Here is a 25,885-nt window from a genome sequence, read left to right on the forward strand (position 1 = left end):
CTCCGCCCGCCTCCCGCCTGCAGCCGGGGCCGCCGCTCCCGCAGCCTCGGTCCGTGACGTCATGCTGCAGTGGCGGGGCGGGGCCGCAGCGGAGCCGCCGAGCAGCCGAGCGAGGGCGTGGGCCGGGCCGGGCCCGCCGCTGTCCAGCACCGCCGGGCGGGCCGGGAGCAGCAGCCGCCGTCGCCGCCGCCGCTGCCGCCGCCGCCGCTATGGGAGGCCGTCGGCCCCGCGCAGCCGTCCTGCTGCCGCTGTTGTGCCTCTGGGCCGCGCTGCCCGGCGGCTGCCCCAACAAAGGTGAGCGGAGCGCCGCGGGCACGGAGCGCCGCGCTCGGAGCGGTCGCGCTGCCGCCGCTGTCACCCGCAGTCCCGGCGGGGGGCTCCGGGTGCCCAGGCTCTGGGGCTCGCTCTGCCCTCTCAGCGTCCTCATCATCCTTCCATGTGCTGGCTCCATCTCCTACCGCCTCCCTTTTCAACAATCTTTGGTTTTAACATCCGCTTCTCATTTGCCCCCTCTCCACCCATTTGTCTCGCTTTGTGCCCGTTTAGCTTTTCTCCCGTAGCATGCCGAGAGGGAGTGTGCTGCACCTCCATAGACCCCTCTGTTCCCTGAAGCACATCCCCCATCTCCATCTTCTCATACCAGCCCATGCGTCTAGAACATGTCAGTGGGAAATGTTGCAGCAATTATGTGTTATCTGTGCAGGTGGCTTACATAAAACAGTGCTTTATGTGCTAAATAGGGAAAAATAAAATAAAACAGAAAGACCAATGCCGAATGCTGCAGCTCTAACACACTGGATGCAGATGTTCTCAGAACACAGAGTGATGGAGAAGGATGTAGGTTACTAGATCTGGGGCTGCAGACACAGGCACAAGAAATTCATTTTCAGGGAATCTGGGAGAAGATCATCCATTGGGGTAGGAGAACATGAAGCATGCAAGGGATGCAGGGGCCATCGGGAATGCGGCAGCTTGGTTTGCTTTCTGTGCTTGGGGAGGGATGGAGGCTGCAAACAGGGTGCAGCACGATGCTCTGCGTGTGCTGGTACCAGCAGAGGCATTTATTTTGTGCTGCTCTGGTGCCGGTGGGATCAGTTGCGAAGCCGGGCCCCTCATGCTCTGTATTTTCTCTCTGTGAATTTACACTCTGAAACACGTACACATCCTTGGCAACTGATTTTAGCTTTATAGGAGCTTTCTTGAAAATGGCATGAGTCTGCATCCTAAAAATATCCCCCAAATGTATTTCTAATCCCCAAGAGATGATTTCCTAAGAAATCAAATTGGTGATTCCCAAGGTGCATGTGGATGCAGCAAAAGATTTCTGTCTCACCCACCAGCTTGTTACCCCAGCAACAGGGCGTATTTGGCATTGGTCGTTATGGGTTCCCACCTCATCGGAGAGGTGCTTGGATTGGGACTGACACAGTAGGATCTGGTGAGGGCAAAGGAGGGATTGGGCAAAACATGGGTGCTTGTACACAGGAAAGATTCTTCCTGCATACAGAGCAGGGTGGATATTTTTCGGGATTTCCTATGCAGTGCTTTATAATCTTAATCGATACGGTAGAAGAAAAATGCCAGCCCACACCTGGCTGCTCTGCCAGGCTGGGTCTGCCTGCTCATCCTACTGGTGCATCCCTGCTCAGATTGCAGTCCCACCACTGGCCCAACCCAGCTCCAGCAGCACCCTTAGGTGCTGAAGTACAGAAGAGACTATTGATCATAGGGGATGTTGTTCCTCTTGAGTCAATACAAACGCCATGGCGGTGTGCGCTGCAGAGGATGAATTCACATATTGGAAGTAGTGCCCTTGAAGGGAGAGGCTTTGTATCCTGCTCTCTACCAGCTCAGAGCCATGCTGTGTGCAGAGTGTCGCTTGGTTGTAATAAATCTTGTTCTCCAGGGGGTGGGAGAGTGGGGGATTATCTGGGAATGGGGTTTGTAACTAGGACATGTAATGTAATCTCTGAGGCCCATTTGGCAGAGAGTGGGCATGGGGGAGGGGTTCTTAATTTATAACGATTTTACTTCTCTCTCCTCCGCCCTTTCCCTCCTTTATTTCTCCTTTTCCCTGCCCTGGAGCCTATGTGATAAAGATTAATTTGCTATTTCTGGGCCTGTGACATTTTTCAGAGCCTCCGGCTGGCTGCTGCCTCCATGCCAAGCCTGGCTGGGCTACAGCCAATGGAACAGCAAGGAGGGGCCAAAGGAATATGGTGCCCACCATAGAGTGGGAAAGAAGGAAGGAAGGGGCTCAGCTATTTGATTTACATGTGGGGTAGCTGACTGGATGTGTACCTGGGGACATGTGTGAATCCTTGCCCTTAGTACAGAGGATGGAAGGCATGAATGACAATGGATGAATGCAGCTCTTTTCTTCTGGGGGCACCCCAACGGAAGATGTCTCCTAGATCTTTTACTTAAGACTTCAGTGCTCTAAAGTATTTAGCATTTGGAATATCTCTCCAGAATCAGAATACTTGTGCCTCTTGATTTCATTTTTTTTTTTTTTAACTATCCCAGCTTTCCAGGGTACACAAATGCCCCTATGAATGCTTCTAACAAGAGAGTATTGAGGAGGTGAGATAAAGCACGTTGTTTCTGATGGCATCTTCTAGGAGAGGTAGAATAGAGCTGAAGAAAATTAGCTTCCTCTTCCTAGTCTCTCTTAGCCTTTATTCTAGAGATGAAGATGGGAAGGGGTGGTTGCTAAATGTCACTGCATGGTATTCTGCTCCTTTTCTACTGTGTCTGTCATTTTGGCTAATACTTTCCCATGCTCCATCCCTTACCCAAACTCACCTCAGCAAATAAGCACAAACCCTGGATTGAAGCTGAATATCAGGGCATCGTCATGGAGAATGACAACACAGTCCTACTCAACCCACCGCTGTTTGCACTGGACAAAGATGCTCCTCTGCGCTATGCAGGTAGGTTGGTGCCAGCTCTGGGGAGGTTGGGAGCAGGGAGAGACCTCTAGGGAGGCAGAGGCAGGACCACATTCATCCCTGTACTAAATTCTGTTCAGGAAATGATTGCCTCTAAGCTTTGTTCCAGAGAAGGTCCCTGGTGTAGTCTAGAGCCAATTTGGGCATAGCTTGATTTAGGATCCTGTGAGCTGTTTCCCTTATGAGAGGAACTGAGGGTGGAGCCAGCTACTTTTTGACGCAGTTCTGCTATTTTGAAAGATCACACGCACAGCTCTGTGTCTACGAGGACTGAAGGAAGCTGCTGGGCATACTTCCTTGGCTGTTCCATATTCCTCACAAGAAGCACAAGTCCCTGAAAGTACAGATGATGCTTTGATGCTTTTTTGAGGTTTGCATTCCTAGTACTTGCTTCAGCCGTGCCTCAGATGCTGCACTCCTGCAACCTCCATCAGCTCTGGGAGACGAAAAGGGATCCTGTGAGCTGAACTTTAGGATTTAGGTTATCTTATCTGTAATTCCCAGAGGAAATGTACACATCCTGCGTGTGATGGATGAGACATTATGGAGCTTCATGTTTTGGATGTCTGTCAAAATGCACAACCTGCTTTGCCTCCCTGTGGGATGGAGAAGCAAACTAAGATATTCTTGAGTGTATAGCCCTAACACGTCTAGTTTAAACCTGTAATCAATCTCAAGCCTTTCTTGGTGCTGGGCAAGACTTCTTTTGGGGATGGTCTCCGGTAGAGGGCAATCTACACCATTAATGGCTGGAAACTGGTAGGGGAAACTCTCAGTGAATCAGAACTGCTCCGAAATGAGGTGGTAACGAGGGAGAAAGGAGAGTGTAAGTTAGAAAGGAATAAAATATGGCAGTGGGAAGCAAGAAGGCATATTTTACTCTACTAGTCCTCTTCATTCTCCTCTTCCTCTCTGCCTGTGGGTGCCAGGTGAGATCTGTGGCTTCAGGATACATGGGGCAGGGGTGCCCTTTGAAGCTGTGATACTGGATAAAGCTACAGGTGAGGGGCTGATCCGGGCCAAGGAACCGGTGGATTGCGAAGCACATAAGGAGCACACATTCACCATCCAAGCTTATGACTGTGGAGAAGGACCTGATGGAACCAACACTAAAAAATCACACAAGTAAGTACATGCAGCCGTAGCTGCATGTTACAAAATGTGATCTGTCACAGAAGTGCAAATGAAGAATGCAGTGGGAGCTCTTCCCGTTGTCATAATTATTATTCTCTAGCCACCCCACATGCTACAACTCAGCATGTGAATAAGACTCAAAGAAAATGGTGATGGTCCTGTTCACTAGCTGAGTCACACGAGTTAATACACCAGAAGCAAGGGCTGCTTGACTGCTGAGTCTGAGTGATGCTTTACATTGCTGTACATAGGAAAAAGGTCCAGATGACATTATCACCTTTTTCTCCGTGAAGAAAACCACTGTACAGGATTTTGTACATGAACACTGCTGTTTTGAAGCCTCAATCTTTTTACTTGTTCTTGCCTTTGATATCTGAAAGTCAGTCTGGTACACAAAGTTACTTACTCTAAAATCTAGGTGGTGTATGGCTCCTAATCAGCTGATCAGTTCTTATTGATGTTTCTCTGCCTCAGGGCCACAGTGCATGTTCGAGTAAATGATGTGAATGAATTTGCTCCTGTCTTTGTGGAAAAGTTGTATCGTGTCGCAGTGACCGAGGGAAAGCTGTATGACCGCATCTTGCGTGTGGAGGCCATTGATGGAGACTGCTCACCACAGTACAGCCAGATCTGTTACTATGAGATCCTGACCCCCAATATTCCCTTTCTGATTGACAATGATGGTAAGAATCTGAATCTACCACGAGTACACTTCCCCTTTCCCCTTTTCTCTCTCCCTCTTCCAGTCCCATTTGCTGGCAGAGCTGAGACACACTTGCTTTGATTCCTCCAGCACTGCTAATCTCTGTCTTTGTGCAGGGAGACACAGCAGCCATTTTTGTGGATGCTACTGCATGTTACAAAGTGGCACTGTGGGAGAACTCAGCCTCTTTTTGGATGTTTCTATAGTTGACGAAATGTAGTTGTTTTTAGAAACAACATGTTTGAGACTTTCTTCCCCATTGATCTATTTATTTTGCTAACCAGGGAACATTGAAAATACAGAGAAACTTCAGTACAGTGGAGATCGTCTCTACAAATTCACAGTAACAGCCTATGACTGTGGAAAAAAGCGGGCATCTGATGATGCTGAAGTGGAAATCCAGGTGAAACCCACCTGCAAGCCCAGCTGGCAGGGTATGAAACCTCCAGACACAGTTATGTCTTCCTTTTGTGTCAATCTACTCAGTCCTACTTACCAAAAATATTTGTATATACGTATATAAATTTGTATACACATATATGTTTAAATTCTGACACCAAACCAGTGATTGCATCTGAGGTATCACAAAGCTACTGAAAGGCAACTCTAACAGAAGAAAATTATTCCCTTGATTACTGTGAACTTCTTCATATTTGATAAGTCTCATAGATTGCATTCATAGAATACAGAATGGCTTGGGTTGGAAGATCATCTAAGTTCCAATACCCCTGCCACAGGCAGGACTGCAGCCCCCACTAGATCAGGCTGCCCAGGCACCTGACTAACATGGCCTTGAACACCACCAGGAATGGGGCAGATATGGATTGCTTTGGGGGCTGCTCATCTCGAGGAACTCCAGTTTTTCCAAGAGTGATGTGTGTTTACAAATTGGTTTACATCATTAAAATTAAAGAGAAATCAACACAGCTAAATGTCTACTCAGCCTTATAAAGAGAGGTTGAAAATCAAGGGAGTGATGCTACAATGACACTAGCTATAGAAGATGAGAATTTGGACTATCTGTGCTTCCAGGAAATTTTCCCTTGCACTGATGCCAGCTGCATAATGTTGATTTTCAATGCTGAAACGGACAAAAATCTTTGTTTATGGGCTGGTACATAAAAGCCACTTGTGTTACCAAGTCTTCTGGCAGGACCTAAGCCCTCTCTCTCTCACGTTTCTTCATTAGGCTGGAACAAGAGGATTGAGTACACGCCGGGTGCAGGCAGCCTCGCACTATTTCCTAGCATTCACCTGGAGACCTGTGATGAGCCCCTGTGGAATATCCAGGCCATGGTGGAGCTGCAGACAAACCATGTGGCTAAGGGCTGTGACCGGGATAACTACTCTGAGAAATCACTACGCAAACTCTGTGGTGAATTGATTCTTTCCTCCCCATTTCCCTGAAGGGATTTACAGCAATACTCCTGCGCCTCACACAGCAGAGCTTCTGGGACGTATTCCTCCTGCCTGCTGTGGACAGCAGGGCTGTGAGGACACCTAGCTCAAAGGCTGTGTTGAGGGACAGTGAGCACCCAGATTGTATTTGTAAGGGGCCGTCTGTGCTCTCCTTATTGGGAAGGCAGAGGTTTCTGTGTGGTGTCTCATTGTGCAGAGTCTGTGGGACTTCCTTCACACAAATGGAAAAACACCATTCTTCTTTGAATAAGAGGAGGCCTGCAGGCCATTCTCCCTCTCTCTGTACTCTGGAATATTACAATGAGCCCTATGCCACCCTTTTCTTCTGTGGCCCAGTCCCCAGACTTGTTAGATTTCTGTGCTCCTGATTCCTGACTTCTTCTGTTCTTGGTAGGTGCTGCCTCAGGAGAGATTGACTTGCTGCCTGTGCCTAGTCCCACGGCAAACTGGACTGCACGGCTCTCAGTGCACTACAGCCAGGACAGCAGCCTCATCTACTGGTTCAATGGCAGCCAGGCTGCCCAAGTACCTGTCATGAATGGGCTGAATGCTCATGAGGGGCTGAGTGACCACTTCACCCTGTCTGTGTGGATGAAACATGCTGTGGTGCCCAGCAAAGGCAGACGGGAAGAGGAGACAGTGATCTGCAGTACAGTGCAGAGCGGTGAGACACTTTTCCTGGGGAGGTGACACTGACTTGTTAGAAGGCATTGTCCCTGCAGATGGAAATCCCCACGTCCCAGAGCAGGGCTCTCCACACAGCTTCTTCTGGGAGCATTCAGACACACTGTGAACACATGGTGCCGAGTGCCAGTCATGCAGGCTTGTCATGTATTTTTGGGCTCTGGCTAGTGAGACTGCTTTTAAGTGTGATGCATAATGCCTTGTGTTTGTCCCGTGGCAGAGGATGGCTACTCGCATTACTCTCTGGCTGTGCATGGCTGCCGAATTGCTTTCCTCTACTGGCCATTGCTGGAGAGTGCAAGGCCTGTGAAGTTCCTCTGGAAGCTTGAGCAGGTGAGGAAGTGTTTACCTCTTTCCAGTGCTCTTTTTCCTCCTTCCCCTTGCTGACTCCTTCTTCTGCTGTCTAACACAGGTCTGTGATGATGAATGGCACCATTATGCTCTCAACCTCGAGTTTCCAACTGTCACACTCTACGTGGATGGTGTCTCTTATGACCCTGCCCTCATCCATGACAATGGCCTCATTCATCCTCCACGGCCAGAACCCTCAATCATGATTGGAGCCTGCTGGGCAGGTGAGTCTCACTCCCTGAGGCTTGCTCTTCTCATGCAGGCAAATAGAAGTGAAGGGAGAGCCAGAAGAGGTAAAAAATGCTGGCTAGGACTAAATTTTGCAAAATACATTGCAGCCATCATGTCTCCTTGGCACCAAAACCATTGTGGCTCCTTCCCTCTTATAAACTAAGCCATAATACTATGCCATGGTAATAATAGCTCAGGTTTGAGTGTCAGTGGCAACTTCATGGGTAACAGAAGTAGAACATGTGATGATTAGCTAGCTTTCATGCAGTGAAGAGTTGAAACTCTGTACATCATTCAGGTGATGGCCTTTCTATCAAAGCTCTTCCCCAGAGAGCAGGGGTATTATTTATACTGCTGACTGTATTGGTGGTGATTTGTGTGTTGTGAGGATCTATGCAGAGAAGTCACAAATCATTCTGTACAGGAGTTGGATTGGAGGACAAAGATCAGATTAGGAACATATTTAAGCCACTAATGTATTAAAACTGGTTCTGTGGAGATGTAAGACTACATTGACCAGGTCTTTCAGCATTCCTATGAGACTGGATCAGAACAGAACTAAGGAATTTGCCTGCTCCTTGCCTTCACTCCAGCAGAAATTGCCAGCAAGATCAAACCTTTATTGTAGTCCTGCTTTTCCCTGCTCAGGGATCTCCCCACAGCTTGATTCTCTCTATTGGTCTTTAGTGATCAACAAACATTAATCAACCTGAATCACCCTCCTGAAGCTGCCTGATTTTCAAAGGGATGCTCAGAATGTGGCTAACTGAGAACATGGCAAGGAATGTGCTCCATAAATGGAAATAACTTAATTTCCTAGAATAGATATTGTAAGGAGGAAAAGTAAATGTTATACTTTCTTCTTGTATTAGATCCAGTCTCGTCATCCCCTTCATGAAAGGGACACCGCTCTCTTTCATCTGCGGAATGCTATCTCTAGGGCTGAAGGGTGCACTGCTTTGCATGAGTCCAGAGCTGTTCTTTTGTTCAGCGCTGGCTGGCTGATGCAGGCACTCATGTAGATACTTGCCTGATCCTGTAACTGTCCTCTTCTAGTGTGTAATTGCTTGTTCTCCTTTGCAGAGGAGAAAACCAAGGAGAAAACCAAAGGAAATGAGAATTCCACTGATACTATACGAGGTAGGAAAAAGAAAGAAGGTGGTTCTCTTCTCTTCACTATGCATGACTATATCACTTCTTGCACGGTGCCTTCCTCATGCAGCTCCTTGATCTTGTCCATCCACCTCCCACCATCTTGGGAGGAAATCCCTTATTTTCTGGCAGATTGATCCTTGATACCTTGATGTTGGTAGAGCATGAAAATGCTGATGGGACTACATCCTGCTTTGAGAGATAGAGTATGCTTTTCATGTGGAGAAAGTGTCCTCGTGTCTGATCATTAAAGCTGGTCTCTGAAGAACACGGGCCACTGGAGACATCAGGAGATGTCACCTCATCCCTAACTATCTGTGGAACATACAGTTTCTTTCAAAAGCCCTCACAGGAGTAAGAAGGGGACAAGAAATTGTTTCCATTTGGCATTCAGCAGTGTGCAGAAAATTCTCTATGCTACCTACTTGTCACTGCCCTGGTCCTTCTGTTGGTCTTTCCTCCATCTGCAATTCAAAAAATTATCTGCAGTATCATTCATCTTTTTGTTATCTTTGCTTTTCCATGTCCTGTGCACCCCTCTGTTCTCTCCTACCTCTCCTAACATCTGTACGTACCTCACACTGTTGCTTTCGTTGTCATTGCTCTTCCATGTCCCATGCACCCCTCCGTCTCTGTCTACCTTCACAGTGTGCCCCTCACATTTTTTTGTTGTCTTTGTTTTCTTCCTCACCATGTCTCTCACACCCTCCACGTCCCATGTTTCCCTCAGGAGATCCTCTGTTGATACACCACTACTTCCATGGTTACTTGGCTGGCTTCACTGTACGCCCTGGTAGCTTGGAGAGCCGGGAGGTTATTGAATGCCTGTATGCCTGCCGTGAGGGGCTTGATTACAGTGACTTCGACAGTCTGGGCAAAGGGATGAAGGTATGCCCATCTGCCCAACTTGCATGGGTCTCTTCCACTCTCCTCCCTGGCCTCGCTTCCCTGAACTTTGCCTGCTCTGCCACCTCAGACAGCTCCCCACCTTTCTCCTTTGTGTCTCTCTTAGCCTAGGGTGTAGGCATTTGCTAAGGAATTCTGAGTATTTTCTTCTTGTTCACCTGTAGGTTCATGTGAACCCCTCTCAGTCCTTGCTCACTTTGGAGGGTGATGATGTGGAAACCTTCAACCATGCTATCCAGCATGTGGCTTACATGAATTCACTGCGCTTTGCTACTCCTGGAGTCCGGCCGCTCAGGCTCACTACTACTGTCAAGTGAGTAGATAAAGCAGCACTTCTGTCTAAGTTCAGCAAGAGGATTACCTCTCTTTTGGCTAAAATTACACTCACTCATCTTGTATTTAAATTCTAATTGGTGGTCTTGAAATGCGTGAGAGTCTTCCTGAAAATAACTATGAAATTATCCAATTGGGTACTTTAATACAGGTTTCCTAGGATCTTAGGGGGTAGAACTTTCTGCCTTTGCTGATGGTGTTCCAGACATGTGGGCTGTTTTTAATTTTCTCTGTGGTGTGTGAATGTGACTAAGTCACCTGAAAGCCAGTGATTCCTACCGCACCTCTCTGTCTTGCACAGCAGGACACAGGGAATCTTTTAGAACCTTTCTACCACGAAAAAAAAATTCCCTTCGCTGACTGTAATAGGCAGGAAACAGTGCTGTGAAATGTTGGTGGAAGCTGGGGCTAATTGTGATGCTTTCTGTTTCTCTCCTTCAGGTGTTTCAGTGAAGAATCATGTGTCTCCATTCCTGACGTGGAAGGTTATGTTGTGGTGCTACAGCCTGATGCCCCCCAGATCCTGTTGAGTGGCACTGCCCACTTTGCTCATCCTGCATCAGACTTTGAGGCTCCTGATGGAGTCCCCCTTTTCCCCAACCTCCAGATCACCTGCTCTATTTCTCACCAGGTGGAGACCAAGAAGGATGAGAATTGGCATGGCACTGGTGAGTGGAGTACAGGGTGAAGTAGAGACAAAATGGAAAGACCTGCAAATTGCTATTCTGCAGAGGAAGGAGAGCTCGTAGTTGTACTCGAAACGGGAGTTTACAAATACAGAAGCAAGGCATTGTCTGTTAATATGTAGGCTAATCAGTTCTTATCCCTTTCTGCTCCTCCCTGTACTTTTTCAATCCAACCAGTTCCTTGCCTCTCTTCTCCTTTTCCCATGCTACTCATTCCTAATCCCCTTGACATTTTACCTACATTTCCCTTTACTGAATCCATCACCAGATGTCCTTCCTGACTGTTCTCTCTCCACTCCTGCACTTCTTCCTGCTTCTCTTATTTCTTGTCCCCTCCCAGAGCTATACAAGAGAGGGTCAGGTTGGATATTAGGACAAGGTTCTTCACTGAGAGGTGGTTGGGCACTGGAATAGGCTCCCCAGGGCAGCATCATGGACTCAAGCCTGTCAGCATTAAAGAAACATTTGGGCAATGCTTGTAGATATATGGTTTAACAATTAGTTTGCTCTTTGTGGAGTCAGGAGTTGGAACTGATGACTCTTTTGAGTCTCTTCCAGCTCAGGATATTCTGTGATTCTGTGATCTCTTTCTGCATCACTTGTTCCTATGAATTTCCCAGTTAGCTTCCTTATGCCTTGAATATCCTTCCCTTCAGTTTCCTACATCATGTTCACATTACTTCTCTGCACAACATGCTCCACGTCCTTTCACTTAAATTGTATCTCTTCTGCTAACAGGATTTTTTTGCTCATAGTTTTATGATCAGCAGCTTGAGCTTCTTGACATAGAGAAAGTTGGTCTTGGCCCTACTGAAAGTAGTTAGTCTTCAAAATTGCTTGTCATTTTAAATAAAGATAAAATCTGAAACTTGGTTACAAACAGTTGTGAGGAGAGAAAGCTTTCAAAAGTACTCAAGGTCTGGGAATATATGGTAAAGCTCTTCATAATTATAACACTGCCATTGCCAAGTCCTTACAGCTGTGTTACCATGAGCCAGTCCATAACAGTATGTTGATCTAAAAAATAAGTGACTTTCTTATGTGCATAAATAATGTAATTAAGACCAGAGGGAACTCTTCCAACAAGTAAATAGACTAACAGTGATTTTACTCAAGGTAAGTGCTAGCCAGAGGAAGAAAAGTCATTTCTTAAAAGTTCTTTTAAGTATCACTCTCATGCCTGCCTTTGTTCGTGGCTGATTGGCTTTGTGGCCCTGTCTTCTTTCCCTTGGCCTCTCAGTGACAGACACACGTATGTCAGATGAGATTGTACACAACCTGGATGGCTGCGAGATCTCATTGGTAGGAGATGACTTGGACCCAGAGAGGGAATATCTGCTCCTGGATGGGGCATTGCTGCAACAGAGGGGCCTGGAGCTCGTTAACACCTCTGCCTACCTCACTATCACAGGTATGTCCTCTCCTTGGCTGCAGCTGTCTATTTATGCCCCTTCCACTGTCTGTCAGGCATCACTGGGGGGAACACTTAACCCAGTGTGCTGGTGTACCTTGTGAGACTTAACCATTTGCTGAACTTGTGGCTTTTCAAGTCCCAGGCTGTTTCCTTTAGGAAGCTTACTCTCCCAGCTCACGATGCTAGGACATGGTGTCTGAGCTCTGCTTCGGGCTTGTATCACCCCTTCTTATTTAGTCCCACTGTCGATGGGGTCTCGTGTTCTTAGATGCCAGTTGTATTTTGCATGACACATTAGGAGACAGCATATCCTCCAGGTTGTGAACTGATGCATGCTTATATACACTACAGAATTTAATAGGGCACCTTTCCTCCCTTGTGCCTTAGCAGTGCAAACTAGGCTTTCACCACAGACAGCTCCAGCTCTGGTGCTTTCCAAAATTTATGAACCCAGCCTTGGGTTATTCTGTTGCTCCTGGTTGTTAAAGGGTTGATACCAAATGACTTTTAAGCAGGAGCTCTTTGATCCCCCTCCAATTCTCTCTTCTTGTACTCAGGGGTAGAGAGCATTGCAGTTTATGAGGAAATACTACGCCAGGTCTCATACCACATCAACCGTGGCGCTGCTCTTTATGAAAGGAAGTTCCACCTGTCCTGCACTGAGATGAATGGACGTTATTCCAGCAATGAGTTTTCTGTTGAGGTACATGGGTACATGGGTGTTTATGCATGCATGGTGGGAACACTGTGAACAGAAATGCACCCAATGCAGCCTATCACAGTGAACACAGGGCTGAATATTTTTCACTCTGGTCTTTCTGCAGATGAGTGTCCTCCACAACATGAACCAAGCTGCTCATCCTAACCATATGCTCAATTCTCAGCAGTTTATACACCGAGGCCATCATTTACCCCCAGAGCTATCTGGCCACAGCTTGGCAAGCACCCATAACAACTCTAGTATGTAACACATCTTTTGGTTTTGTTCTCTTAAGGTTGGGATGTTTATTTTCTGATATTCTGTTAGAACTTTGAGCAGGGGATTCCTTTCAGCCTCCATATATGTATTTCACTGAGTTCTTATACTGCTGCCCCACTTTTCATCAGAAAGTGGTCTGCAATATGGGTCAAACTGTGTCTTAGAGCTTGGTGCAACAATCCCCCTCCTCTGGTATTTTGCTTTCTTGATACAGCAGCAGTCTGAAAACTCTAACTGAGAAGGTCTAAAAAGAACAACTGTAAGCTGGTAGTATTTCATTTGTGCATCTTGCAAAGGTGCTATGCAGGGTTGGGTAATACAATTTCAAAAAGAAACTTCATCAGCAGGAGTGAAACAAGAAAATCAAGACTGGCACTGCTCTAAAAAGAGATGGGAGGTGGTGATCAACAAAGGCAGAAAAATACAGGAGAGTGCACTACACAAATAAGATAAGTATTCTTGCTCCCAAAACAAAGGAGAGAAGCCTGAAAGCTGGGCTAGATAGATTTGTTGGTTTGCACTGTAGTCCTATGCCACAAGCATGACAGCAGTCTAATTGGTTCTTCTGAGGCTGAAAATTCTAGGATCCTATGCTGGGTTTGGCTCCCTGTTGTAGGGAACACAAAGTGCCTTCTGTTCTAGCTTTTGCTGCGTCTTACTGCAGCAACTTACCCAAAACTGATGCAGTCCTGCGGCTGGAACTGAATACAGGGATAGCTTGTAGAGAACACCAAACCCTTTGCTGTACTCTTCCCCAACTCTGCTTGATTTCAGCAAAAGCAAAAGGAAAAAGTTGTCCCTACTATAAAAAGCTCCACAGAACAAAAACATGGCATGCTTGAGTTAAATTTTCCAGGAAAAGGGTTTATCTGGGGAGCCAGGGCTTGACTAACAGGTCTAGAATGAAGAAGAGATGAGCGCTGGGCTAAGACTCTTAGATGGATTTCCACTTCTATCCTGTGGAGAAGCCAGGCTTTGCCTGTGGCGGTTCAGAGCAGTCTGTCCCATGTGCAAAAGCAAAAGCAAAAAAAAAGTCTTATTTTGGTTTCTCTGTACTGCTTACAAAGAAATCACACTATTAAAATCATCCTCGTGCCCTTGCAGACTCTCCCCACCACACACCTCTCTCCTGAAGAGAAGACATGAGTGACTGCTTTATGACATGTTCTGGTGATTTCAGAAGCTAAGCGGAGTGTACAGGCAGATCTGAAGTTAGTGAACACCTAGACCTAGACATTCTGGGAAACCTTGAGCAAGGATACAGCAGCAAAAGGCAGGAATCACCTGTGCCCAAGGGAGCAGAAAAGTCAGGATGTATTCCTACCTAGACCCAAATCGTACATTATATCCAGCAGCCCTCATTGCTGCAGGGTGGGTGTGGGTCAAGTCAGAAATGCGTTTATGTGAGAGTCTGTAACCTCCTTTTTCTTTTTTTCTCCAAAGTGGTCCCCAGTGCAGCCACTATCATCATTGTGGTGTGCGTGGGCTTCCTGGCACTCTTGGTGATCCTGGGCATCCTCCGCATCCACTCCTTGCACCGACAGGGAATGGGGCAAGAGGTCCCTGAGGCTGCTGCAGAGGGGCACACAGGCACCGGCAGCAAAGAGAGCGATTTGTTCTGGGACGACTCGGCCCTCACCATCATAGTGAACCCAATGGAGGTGAGGAGCAGTCACAGGAACCAGGGCTGGGGGGGTACAGCTGGGCTGCCAGAACCTTTCTCTTACTATAGTCTCATCTCTCCAGTCCTACCAGGGCCGTCAAGAGAGGGCTGCAGAAAACTGTGAGGGCAGAGCAGGTGAGGGCATGGAAGAAGACGATGACAGCAGTGATTTGGACACTCCTGACTCCCCAGACAGCAATGACATGGATGGTCGGCACATCATTGGCAAAAATGACAGTGCTCACCGCTATTAGCAGCTTTAAAACATCTATCTGTCCAGTGGATCCTCTGAAACGTACGGCTGGGAGGAGGAGGTGTCTTTCACTTCCTTTTTCCCCCACCTTGTACATGTTCTCCTCCCTCACGTCATTTTTGCCTCCCATGCTCCTTCGTCTTCTGCCATTTTCATCGTGGACATTCCCTACGATTGACCCCTTCTCCCCCTCCCCCGCCCCCCCGTATTTGGCTCTCTAGAGACACATATTTGGGCACTTGCACACAACTGTGGCACAGTTCAAACTATGATGAAGAAGGAGGGGCTTTGAAAGAAGAGAAATGTGGAAAGAGGAGCCAGCCATATGGCTCAGAGCAGGGTCTCTCACAACCCCTCCCCAGATATTATATATATATATATATATATTGTATATTTTTTCAATGTTGTTGTTTGAGGTTTATTCTCATTCCATGCAAAACAAAACAATCCAAAAAAAAAAGAAAAAAAAAATCCCCACAACCAGAGCACTGCAGCTTGTGCCACTTTGTAAAATTGTCGATACTCCTGAACTAAATGAATGATGGTAAGAAGTATGAGGAAGCAAAGTGGATTTTAAAATAAATGGATTTCAAATATAAGGTTCGGGGCTTCTGCAGTTTTTCCACTATAAATTGTGAAAGAAGCTGTCTGTGTAGCCACTAATATAAGACTGGCGATTGTCCAGACCATGTATTTATCAAAATTATTGCCTTATCTTGGGGATGCGTTGTGTTTTTAAAGTGTATGTGTTGTGTCAATTGTTCCATCTCCACCCTCCTCCCCTTATCTTTTTGAGACTCAAATTATTTCCTTTGAAAAGACAACGTAGTCTTTCTCAGTACACCGGGCTATGAGCCCACAGAGGAACAGAAGGCATCCCAGCCCATTACCACAGGCAAAAATAACATGCAGGAAAATCTTGATAATAGAAAAAAAGTAAGGCTCACATCAACAGAAACAGGCTAAATACTCAGCTTCATCCACCTTTTACACAAACCACTTTCTTCACAAGCATTTAAGAGTGCATTTCACATCAGGGACTTCAGCTTATAGCAGAACAGCTCCAGCACTTTAGAGGGAAGTTGGTGTACTCCTCCTTCTGCTACTCAGGAAAGGAGGGGACGCAAAAAGATCAGGTATGGGCAAGATATGGCTGTGAGGACAGCAGCATAAGTTATTAGGGTAGTGCATCATAGCAAGTTGTGTTTCTTCCCTTGAGCTACTTGGTCCAGCTCTTCAGACCCAGCAGGAGGAAAAGAAGCTGCCAACTGCCTGACTTTTCTCAGGGCAATGGCTGCAACGTGTTAAGGACCTACAGGAAAATTCTGCATTAAGATGTTTGCTAGCATCCAAGGTTGAGGAATCCTCAAGGGTAGGAGGACAGCAGAACAGATAAAGAGTGAAAGAGCCCCCCTAGGGATATGAAAATGTCTCGGCATAAGATCTCTGCTTGCTACAACTCTTTCAAGATGTCTTAACCCTACCATGGGTAGCTGTGCCCACATTTGGTTGTTACTGGGTCCAGATGACATGATGCTGCTGAAGCTCAGGTACGCATACGCTTTCTTCATCATCTCTTATCCAGTAAGTTTCATGTCCTTGTCTCATCAGGGAGCTAAGAGCAGGCATTGTCAAACCACTGCCCTGACATTTTGAAGCACTGGAAGTATTGGAGTCTCCAGAAAGAAGAAAGGCTACATTGTATGTACTGGAGCAAAAAACTTTGGACAAAATAGTCTTACATCCTGAGAATGCTATGCTTGACCAGTCTCAGTGTGTGACAAAAAGCACCACCTCTTGGACCAAGGAAAAAGACCACGTCTCTGGACTATGGTACTCTTATCTCTGCAGCCACCTCAGCCAAGTGCTACAGTGTGCTTATAAGGTGGGAGGTGCCAAACATACAATGAGTTCATAGGTAGCCATCATGATGGCTGTGTTGGGGATCTGGCGGATCAAGTGGGCCAGGAGCCCTCGGTATAAAGCCAAGGGTCCCTCTTCACGGACTATAAGCTGCAGAGTCTGTATAAAGGAACGATACCGTGACCCTTCTTCTCGCAACCGTGTTCGAATTACCTCTGGAGAGACAAGAAGGGAAGCATTATTATCAGAATGATCTCACAGGTGTGGCATCTTCTGTCAAGGGGAACAAAAGGAAGCAGAGCAGACTCACTCACCGTGTGGATATGCGATGCACGAGGCACATGTTTTGGAGACAGCAGCAGCTCCCATTAGTCCAAAAAAGTCACAGCTGTTTGCTGAAAGTGTGAATGGTGTAGAAAGGGAATGATGGCCATTTCTCAGATGCTGTTTCAGTGCTTCATATATGACAAAGTGTATGATGGTCTCTGACACTCCAGCATAGGAGGCTGTGATTCCACGGTAAAATCCAAGAAGGCCCTCGTTACGGTACACGTGCACAGCACACTGGAGGGCATTACTGCCCAGCTCCCCCTTCACCCTGTAAAGACAAAAGTGAGGAGGGAGGGCTAGAATAGCATACTGCTCCACTGACCAAAATACAGTTCTGAACACAGATGGATGACTCTTTCTCAGTGTGCCCTGAAGATTTATGTTCTGATGGGCCAACCCCATACCCAAACCAGTCCTGATGAGGCATGGAGTGGTTCTGCATGTCTTGTCTGCCTTACCTGGCTTCCAGCTGCATCCTGGTTTTCACCAACCAGATGGGGTTGGTGAGTGAGGCAGAGGTAATGCCTGGAGAACAGAAGAGGAATAGAACAATAAGCACCAGGACACCACTGACAGTTTGGAAGAAGTTGCTGATCTGTCAGCTCCCTGAATTCTGCCTGGAAAGCTGCAGTAGTTTACAATTTGAGAGTGACCCTGAGCTCCCATGAGAGATGTGACAATTAGAGAGTAGACTACCTGACTTTCCACTTCTTCCCTTATCCCTTATGAAGATAACTAGCAACTCTACCTTCCACATAACCCTGCTACGGGAGACAGGAAACAATAAACTTGTAAGAATTAAAGAATTTGTTAGAGATATTTTGTTTAAGATCTCAAGAGACATGATTCCGGGTGCACACTACAAGCTGCCTTCTCCCTGCACGCATATGAATAGAGCTCTTTTCCCGATAGCAGCAGAAAAAGGGAAGACTAGATCTATGAACTGAAGAAACAAGCCTAAGAAGGATGAAGAATGAGAAAACACTTTGTTTAGTTGCTGCTCCAGATGTGGGGGAACAAAGCTTCAGAAGACAGCAGCAGTGCAGGTTGAAACCTGCTCACACTCACAAGCAGGACTCCCTAGCTCTGATTTGAGAAAGAAAAGGCTCACCTGCACAGGCTGCTGATAGCATATGTACTTTCTTGGACTCTGGTACAAGAACAGTATTGAGCCTCTCCTTCACACCAGAATAGGCAGCAAAATATATAGCCCTGGTTGGAAAGAAAGACAGAAGAGGTTACAGCTCACCTACAAGAAGCACTGCTGTAGAGCTTCAGTCCAAATTTTATTCTCAGCACAAGTTTGTCTAACATGACATCACTACTGCCTATACTCAGCGCACAGCAGTCATCCTATAGCTGTGACCAAAAAGTCCCAAAAATGCTTGCATAAAGGGGAAGGGCCCTGTGGCACAATGGCACTATTCTGTTTACTTTCAGAATGTGAAGCAGTAGCTGTCATGGAGGTTCTTTAAGAAGTGCACAGCGTAGGCTATCCTTGGAGATCAGAACTCACCGGGAAGGGGCAACCCCAACAAGGTTTGGGCCCAGACCTCGGAACAGGGATCGCATGCCTTCCTTCTCAAGAATGGTCCTATAGAAGGAAATAAACAAATCAGAAGAAGAATGAAGTCGGAGGATCTCCTGTTGCTCTTTCTTCTTTCTTCAGTGATCTTGCTGTATCTCCTCATATCCATTGTTACCATTTTCTGCCTTGCTCTCCTTTTCTCTTCTTAATCATTTATTCCTATTTTTTTCTGACATCAGCACTCCAAGTGTGATCAATCTACTAGCTGTGAAGCTTATCACAGTCTCAAAAGCTGCCTTGCAGACTCAGCATTCAAAGCACAGATCAGCTATGAGGAGCAGGTATATCTGTGCTCTGATGAAACTTATCATTGCACTTGTAGTTTCCAAAGCTTCAACCCAAATGCTGCTTTCCTCTCTCCATGTGATGGTCAAACCTTCACTTCAATGTTGCTAACACACACATTCTACCCTGCCCTACTCACCTGAGCAACTTGAGCACTCCAGGGGCTGGTGGGGTGGGGTTCATCAGCCTCACACTCATCCCCGGCAGCTGTATCTCAGAGAGACAGAAAGGTCGCAGTGCCAGCTGAGATGACTGCAGACGTGTCTTCACCACTTCCAGGGGACAGGTCAGGATGGCTCCAGCTGTGCCACCACATCTAGAACATAACACCATAGGTAAGGATGACCTCCATGTAGGAATAGGGTAATGATTCCAACCTTGCTTTTCCACTGTCTCTCCCTTCTAGGCTAGGTCCCCCAGCCTGCGTCACACACGACCTCCTGCCCTTTGGTATTGATTAATGTAGTAATGGCTTCTCTTGGGACATCTCCTGGCAGCATCGCTCTGAAACCATTTGAGACAAACAGTCCCAAGTCCACAGGGACTCAGCTCGAAGTTGCTGATCTTTGCAGTCAGATTTTCCCAGAGTAAACAGTTCTGCTGCCCAGCCTCTATGCAATGCCTTTGGCTGACATCACCAGGCACTCTGCCTATCCCCCGCCAGTGCAGACAACAGCAGCTTCTCCCACCCCTCTGCCTGCGTATGTCTTTCAACCCAAAATTCATTTAGCTCCACGTTTTCAAGGCCTGTAAGCAGGATCTATATTTTCTGCCAGCAGCCCAACTTGCTCAATGAAAGAGGGCTCGGGCCTTAATCAGATAGAAGTTGTTTTGGAAACTCAAGTACCATCAATCACTAACTCTGAAAAGACACGCATCCTCTTCTCCGCTTTCTGCCACCCAGGGACAAATCAGAACCAAAGAACCGTTATGTTCAGTTCTCAGCTTCTGCCCATTCAGATCCTTTGACTGAAAGCTTTGCTCTTCTAGATGGTGCTCAGCATCTGAAAGGCTGTTCTGAGCTGAATTGACTTGAGTGCATGACTTGAGTGCTACAGCCAGACAAAGGCTTGAAAAAGGGACAAAAGTTTCTACCTTCTATAGCCAAACTCACTTTGTTTCTTAAGAGACAGAGGGTGGAAAGAAAGAAAAATAAACCCTCATTTTGCTTCAAAGAAAGAAGAGCCAATGAAAGAATTACACAGCGTCAAAGATGAATCGTGTATATCAAGGGACTTCTGCATGAAGACATAGGTCAGTGGATTGCTAGAGCTCCTAAGAATTATTCTGGAACAGTCTCTATAGTTCACAGCATACATACATTGCTCTTACAGCCTTTACTCCTTGGACAGGATAGAGGGGGTAAAAAAAAAAAAAAAAAAAAGAACTGGATACCTACTATAATGAAGTCCAAGGGTTAAAGATCTAGCTGCTAAATTGGTCTAAAGACAAGTTTTATGCAGCTAACAATGCCAGCAGCGAGTTACATCACTCCATTACACCTGTGCTGCTTTGCCAAGATCTTTGCATGTCTAAGCAGTGGTGTCACTTGCAGAGCAGACGATCAGCACTAAATCTCTTCAGCAGCTGCAAGTGGTAGGAGTCTGGTATCAGGTGGAATGTAACCAAAAGCACTTAGCTCAGGCTCAGAAGACAACCCAAAGCAGTAAGTGTCCTGGGTCAAGTCCTCTGGAAATGTATTCCTCAATGAAGGATGGAGCACAATGGTGACAGATCAAAAATGTCTGAATAAATTCTACAAGCAGAGCCGCTTCAACTTCTCACCTACGGGTTGGACAGATGCTGTGGAAGGACTACATTTAGAGAAGCAGCTGGTACCCTACAGATATCTAACAACACATAAGGAGGCACAACTTTATATAATGTATAATAATTTTTCTTCAAGAGCCCCTTACCAGAGCATGGTCAAGACATGAGTTTGAACCCATGCCCCAAGTATAGAGAAAAGTTTCCTGAGTTCAAGTTCCTCAAGCTATGTATATAGCCAACAGAGAACAATTGAAAATAATAATAATTTTAAAAAAAAAAAGCAAAAGAAATAGATATTTCTTTGCACAGTGGTTATTTAATCAGCAGTAGGTTTTCAAGATAAAAGGGGCTTTCTAAGCCAGTATGGCTAAATAGCAAGATTTGAGAATTTTCCAAGGAGTCAAAAACTCTACTAAACATATAAGGAAATCAGCTGAACCAGTTGCTCAGAACTAGAAGAAATCTTAACTACATCTCATCATGCACATGAAGATTCTGTTCTTACAGAAGAAATGGAAAGTGAAGCATTTTCATCACAAAGAGGTGAACCGTTGATCGGCCCAATACTAAAGAAGGCGAAGATAAATGAACTCTAGGAGGAACAAAGCCATAATCAAGGGTATTAAGAGCTGGCTGAGGAGACTTAATGCCTACAGTTCTAAATGCTTAATACGTGTAAGAGGACAGGAGATCCATACCAGCCTACAAGAGTTCCAGTGTCTACCAGGTTTCAAAATAAAATTATATTTGTGATAATTTATGCTGGTGAAGTCATACGGTTATATAACCTGAGATCCATACCAGCAAACATGTACAGCATCATACCATCCAGACTTAAAAGACACTTCATTCTAAACAGTATTGGTAGAGGGGCTACATTGGTTTTGCCTTCACGGAAGTTATCAAACAAAAGCTGAACTCACAAAAGCAACTACAAAGATGTAACATAAATCAGATTTTGTAAAACACTAACTTAGCACTTCACAAAACCATTCTTACAGACCTAGAACTTTCTCTATAATATAGATGCTAAACATGTTAAAATTATAGCACAAAATATTGCAAAGGAAAAATAAAAAATAAAAAAATCATCGCCACTCTTCTCCCCCATTCCTAACCCAGTTATTAGAAAAGAATCAAACAGTGGTGATCCTGCAAGACTTTAATCGCTTACAGACCAGACCTAAAATTCTTTTTTTTCCACCAGCAAACAGGAGGTAACATTTAACATCTGATAAAATTCATGGGTGACAAAAGCTGTCACAGTAGCAAATAATGAGCTAAGGTGCAGAGACTGGCAAGTAATTAAAAAAATAAACAAAGAAACAAACAAACCCCAAACCATGGAACTGAGCAATCACCAAGCGTTGTTGCGTTGCACTTAAGCAGATTGTTTTAATACAGACAACACCCTAAAGCCATTACTCTTGAAAATGTAACTGAGTTAATTACTGCAAAACATGAGGGAGAGCAGTAGTGGATAGCCAGTGCAACACGTACTTCCAGCAGCGCCAGAAAGGGCTAAAGGAAGGCAATAACACAGTCTCAGAAAAGAGTACTTTTCCACATCTGTTTCTCTCATTTCAAAGTTTGCAAAGTCGACTGCAAAGCTTGAGGGGGCAGAAAATAAAAATACAAGTAAACAGAAATTTAAAAAACACTACTAACTTTTTTTTTCACTAATGATGTGAAAAGGTTGTAAGATGCACAGTTTTGACAGGGCTTAGTGGCAATTCACATTTCAAACCTTATTTTGGCTAGCTGAAAATTGTGATAATTTGAAGACCTTTCAAAAAAACATCTCAGTCAGACAAAACTCCGTCTATACCAAGATTCTGTCCATAATAACTGTTACCTATAGAAGAGAAGAAACACTCCTGAAGAACACACTCAGCTTTTAGCAATTTCCAACTCACAGATTTCCTCAGCCAGATGTGTTGCATCACATTCAATAATGGCTTTAAACTGGCAGAGGGTAGATTTAGACTAGATATTAGGAAGAAATTTTCTTTAGGGTGGTAAGACATTGAAACATGTTGCCCAGAGAGGTTGTGGATGCCTCCTCCTTGGAGAGCACACAAGGCCAGGCTGGATGGGGCTCTGAGCGACCTGGTCTAGAAGGAGGTGTCCCTGCCTACAACAGGGGGGTTGGAACTAGATGATCTTACAGGTCCCTTCTAACCCAAACCATTCCATGATCTTATGATGATAGCTTTTCAAGACATTCTCCTTTTCTTCATTGGTCTAAATGCACTTTGGGCACATAAAAGGCGTTTATCCTTTCAAATCCTGAGGTCAGGAGTCCCCCTCTTTAACTGTATGTTGTACTAAAAGCTATGTTCTTACACTACTTCTGAAGAACAATCCCCTCCGTGTCCTATGATGGTCCCCTGTTCTTAGACTAGAAAATATAATAAACAACTGTTCCTTCATCAAAGAGATCTATTTAATTAGGTGAAACAATATCAGTTACTGTACACCGTAGTAATAACTCAAACCTCTTACTCCTTGGGTTTTAACTAATTGTAATTGAAGGATGACTGCAGGGACACGAGTGCACTGCCACTAACTGAACCGTCTTGCTTTTTCAAGAACCCAAGTGGAAAATGAGACTGAAGAAGAGGTTAAGAAGAAAGCTAAGAAGTATGAAGAAATACATAAAGAAATGCTCAGCCTTTGAGATGCAGTGATTGCCCAATTCAAGGAAAAGTTAATGAAAGAGAACAGTGCATAGAAAGTAGCACTGGGAACAGACAAGGCAAGAGTACAGAAGCAGATTGACATGGCACAGTTGTATAACCTGGAGAAAGCTTTCCTAACTGAGAGCAAGGAAATGAGACGCCTTACCACACCCTACACTGAAGACCTCGCTGCGATACAGACTGCAAGAGGCTAGTGGAATTGGAAAAGGGCAAGATCTTCGTCTAGACAAGGGAACTGGGCAGTCACACAGCAGGGCTGCAACGGCTTCGGGCATCTCGAACTCTAAGCACAATACCGTTCCGCGACTCAAAAGCTCCCGTCCTACCCTAGCTGCAGAACCATACTTTTACCCCGCGGCCTCCCGGGACGGCAGCCGGCGGGGGGAGGAGCGAGGGCCGCGGGACATTGGGAAAAAGGCGCGGTTCCGGGCTCCTGCCGCGCGTGCCGCTCAGATCCGCGCCGCGCGGGCTCACTCACCCTCCGGCGAACAGGTGGAGCAGGGTGCTGTGCTGCGCCATGGCACGGCGCTCCATCGGCAGGCTCCGCTGCTCTGCGGCACGGCCGGGATCCGCCGCCGGCTCCCCGAGGGCGAGGCCTGGCCCGCCCGCCCTCCGCTCGCATTGGCTCCTCGGACGGAGGCGGGCGGGCCGGGCTGGGTGCCGGCAGCCCAGAAGGCCGCCTGGGGGGCGGTTTGGTGGGGTTGGGCCCGCTTCGGATCCCCGTGCCAAACTACGTCCGTGAGCTGCGAGCCGCCTGCTGACGATGCTTGTTCCTGTGCGTTGAATCCTGGTGTCCTCATGCTTGTTGCATCCTCAGCGCTGTTGGGAAAAATTCTGCTCAAATAGGCTTGCTCAGTGATCCCAAAAAGGAGGTTTTTTACCTTTCTTTATTCGAATAAAAGGAATGTCTGCTGGGGGGTTTCCAGTAGGATCTCAACCCATCAGAGGTCACAATCTCTCTTTATCCCTATGCCCTGTTCCCGTTGTTTGTTCCCTGTTTTCATAAAGGCATCTGCTCATCCAGTACTCGTTTAAAGTACTCGGGGTTCACATTCTTCTCAGTTCACTTACAACATGTTCAACCCCCCAGTAGGTACCCCTTTTCTTTGCTAATACATATTAGTAAGCTGGATTCAGAGTTTGTTGCTTTGTCCAAGTTCTGTTTGTAGCCTGTTGTAGCCTGTCCATCCCTCTTTGTCCTGTAAAGCAAGCAAGATTTACAAGCAATTGCTAAGCTAGCATCTCCTGCTATGTATCTGCAAGACAAATTTTATTTAACCAGTTCTCATCCTTCGTTCATCATATTAAGTTCTTGCAAGGACTTAATATCCTTTCTTCACTGATGTCAATTTTCCCTTTTTTATCATCTAATTATTCTTGCAAATAATTATTTTCTAACATAGCCTTTTATTATTTCTTCTTGTGCAGTTCCAGGTGCAGTTGCATGCCTTTAGACCGTTGCCTTCTGCCCCCAAGTAATCTCTCAAAGGGAGGAGAGTACAAAACTTACCACGGACCTTACCAGGCCTATACCTATCATCAAAAAGCAATCCTCCATCAATAACAGGGTTCTGATCTTTGCCAGTCCTCTTGTTTGAGACCTTCCATTAAACATTTTAAATCTTCAGTCTTTCCTTCTGCCAACTGGAAGGAGTCACTAATATTAAAACAATAAATCCCTTCAAGTTCCTGATGCCCATGATTGTGACTTAATAATAGATAATCATTAATAGCTCTATTTTGTAAGACTACATGCTGAATTTCTCCTGGTAACTTATTTAAGGCTGCAACAGATGGGATGTAAAATTGATTCAATTTTTTTTTTTAATTTTTATTATTTTTATTTTTTTGTGAAACCACAAGCGACCACAATAAGTTGTTGATGGTTGTGGATGTTGCAGACGGTTAGTCCTGGGACTCCCACTAAAGATAGGCCTAGAACCATCACTTCCACCTTTATAATAGGTTTACATCCCTATCACAGATTGCATCCAGTTGTAAAGCCACTTGTTTGGATTGCTGTCCTGTAGACACAGAGGAATGGTCGTTATATCATGCACTGATTGCTCCCAGCTAAACCAAAAGCGAAGGTATTAGCAGCCTCCCAAACGAACCATACCCACATTTTCCCCAGAGGGTAGTCTCCTGGGAGGATTGCTCTGACTCCCCATCTGCAACAAATCAAAATCTAGACTCAAAACATGCTGGTTCCAGTTCTTATGCTCCTTTGCCACTATCTTCTCAAGCTTCCCTGGTGGCTAGTTGCATAAGGTCACTACTCAGGCGCTTTGTTTAAAGGTTATCCATAATCCTCTGTCTTCTTTCAACTTGATAGTCTACTTTTCTGGAGCTTGTGTGGGCTTAGTGAGGGTATGGTGAATCCATCTGTGTTCCACTGCTTTCACTGCAGCCTCTATAGTGAGTAACAGCTGAAAAGGTCCATTCCACTTAGGAGTTAATGATGATTCCTACCAGTCTTTTACCAGGA

The 25,885-nt window shown here is 45.8% G+C and overlaps 2 protein-coding genes across 2 annotated transcripts; one reads left to right on the top strand and one right to left on the bottom strand.

The window, feature by feature from the left end:
• The first annotated feature begins 61 nt into the window (after positions 1–61).
• Positions 62–15,458, top strand: CLSTN3 (calsyntenin 3). The gene is given in 19 exon segments (XM_052701639.1): positions 62–132; positions 134–294; positions 2,811–2,933; positions 3,881–4,076; positions 4,560–4,768; positions 5,073–5,222; positions 5,978–6,163; positions 6,602–6,871; positions 7,112–7,224; positions 7,304–7,466; positions 8,557–8,613; positions 9,356–9,513; positions 9,696–9,844; positions 10,306–10,532; positions 11,791–11,961; positions 12,522–12,667; positions 12,789–12,924; positions 14,387–14,604; positions 14,690–15,458. Coding segments are annotated over 19 exon segments (3,075 nt in total). The 3' UTR covers positions 14,861–15,458.
• A 357-nt stretch (positions 15,459–15,815) lies between these two features.
• On the bottom strand, positions 15,816–24,197 carry LOC128089840 (solute carrier family 25 member 36-A-like). The gene is given in 8 exon segments (XM_052701644.1): positions 15,816–16,937; positions 17,037–17,320; positions 17,511–17,577; positions 18,164–18,264; positions 18,569–18,646; positions 19,065–19,241; positions 23,876–23,951; positions 23,954–24,197. Coding segments are annotated over 8 exon segments (1,227 nt in total). The 3' UTR covers positions 15,816–16,737.
• Between the last annotated feature and the right edge of the window lie 1,688 nt (positions 24,198–25,885).

Source organism: Tympanuchus pallidicinctus, unplaced genomic scaffold (genome assembly GCF_026119805.1).
Source record: "Tympanuchus pallidicinctus isolate F22 unplaced genomic scaffold, pur_lepc_1.0 scaffold40, whole genome shotgun sequence".
Lineage (NCBI taxonomy): Eukaryota > Metazoa > Chordata > Aves > Galliformes > Phasianidae > Tympanuchus > Tympanuchus pallidicinctus.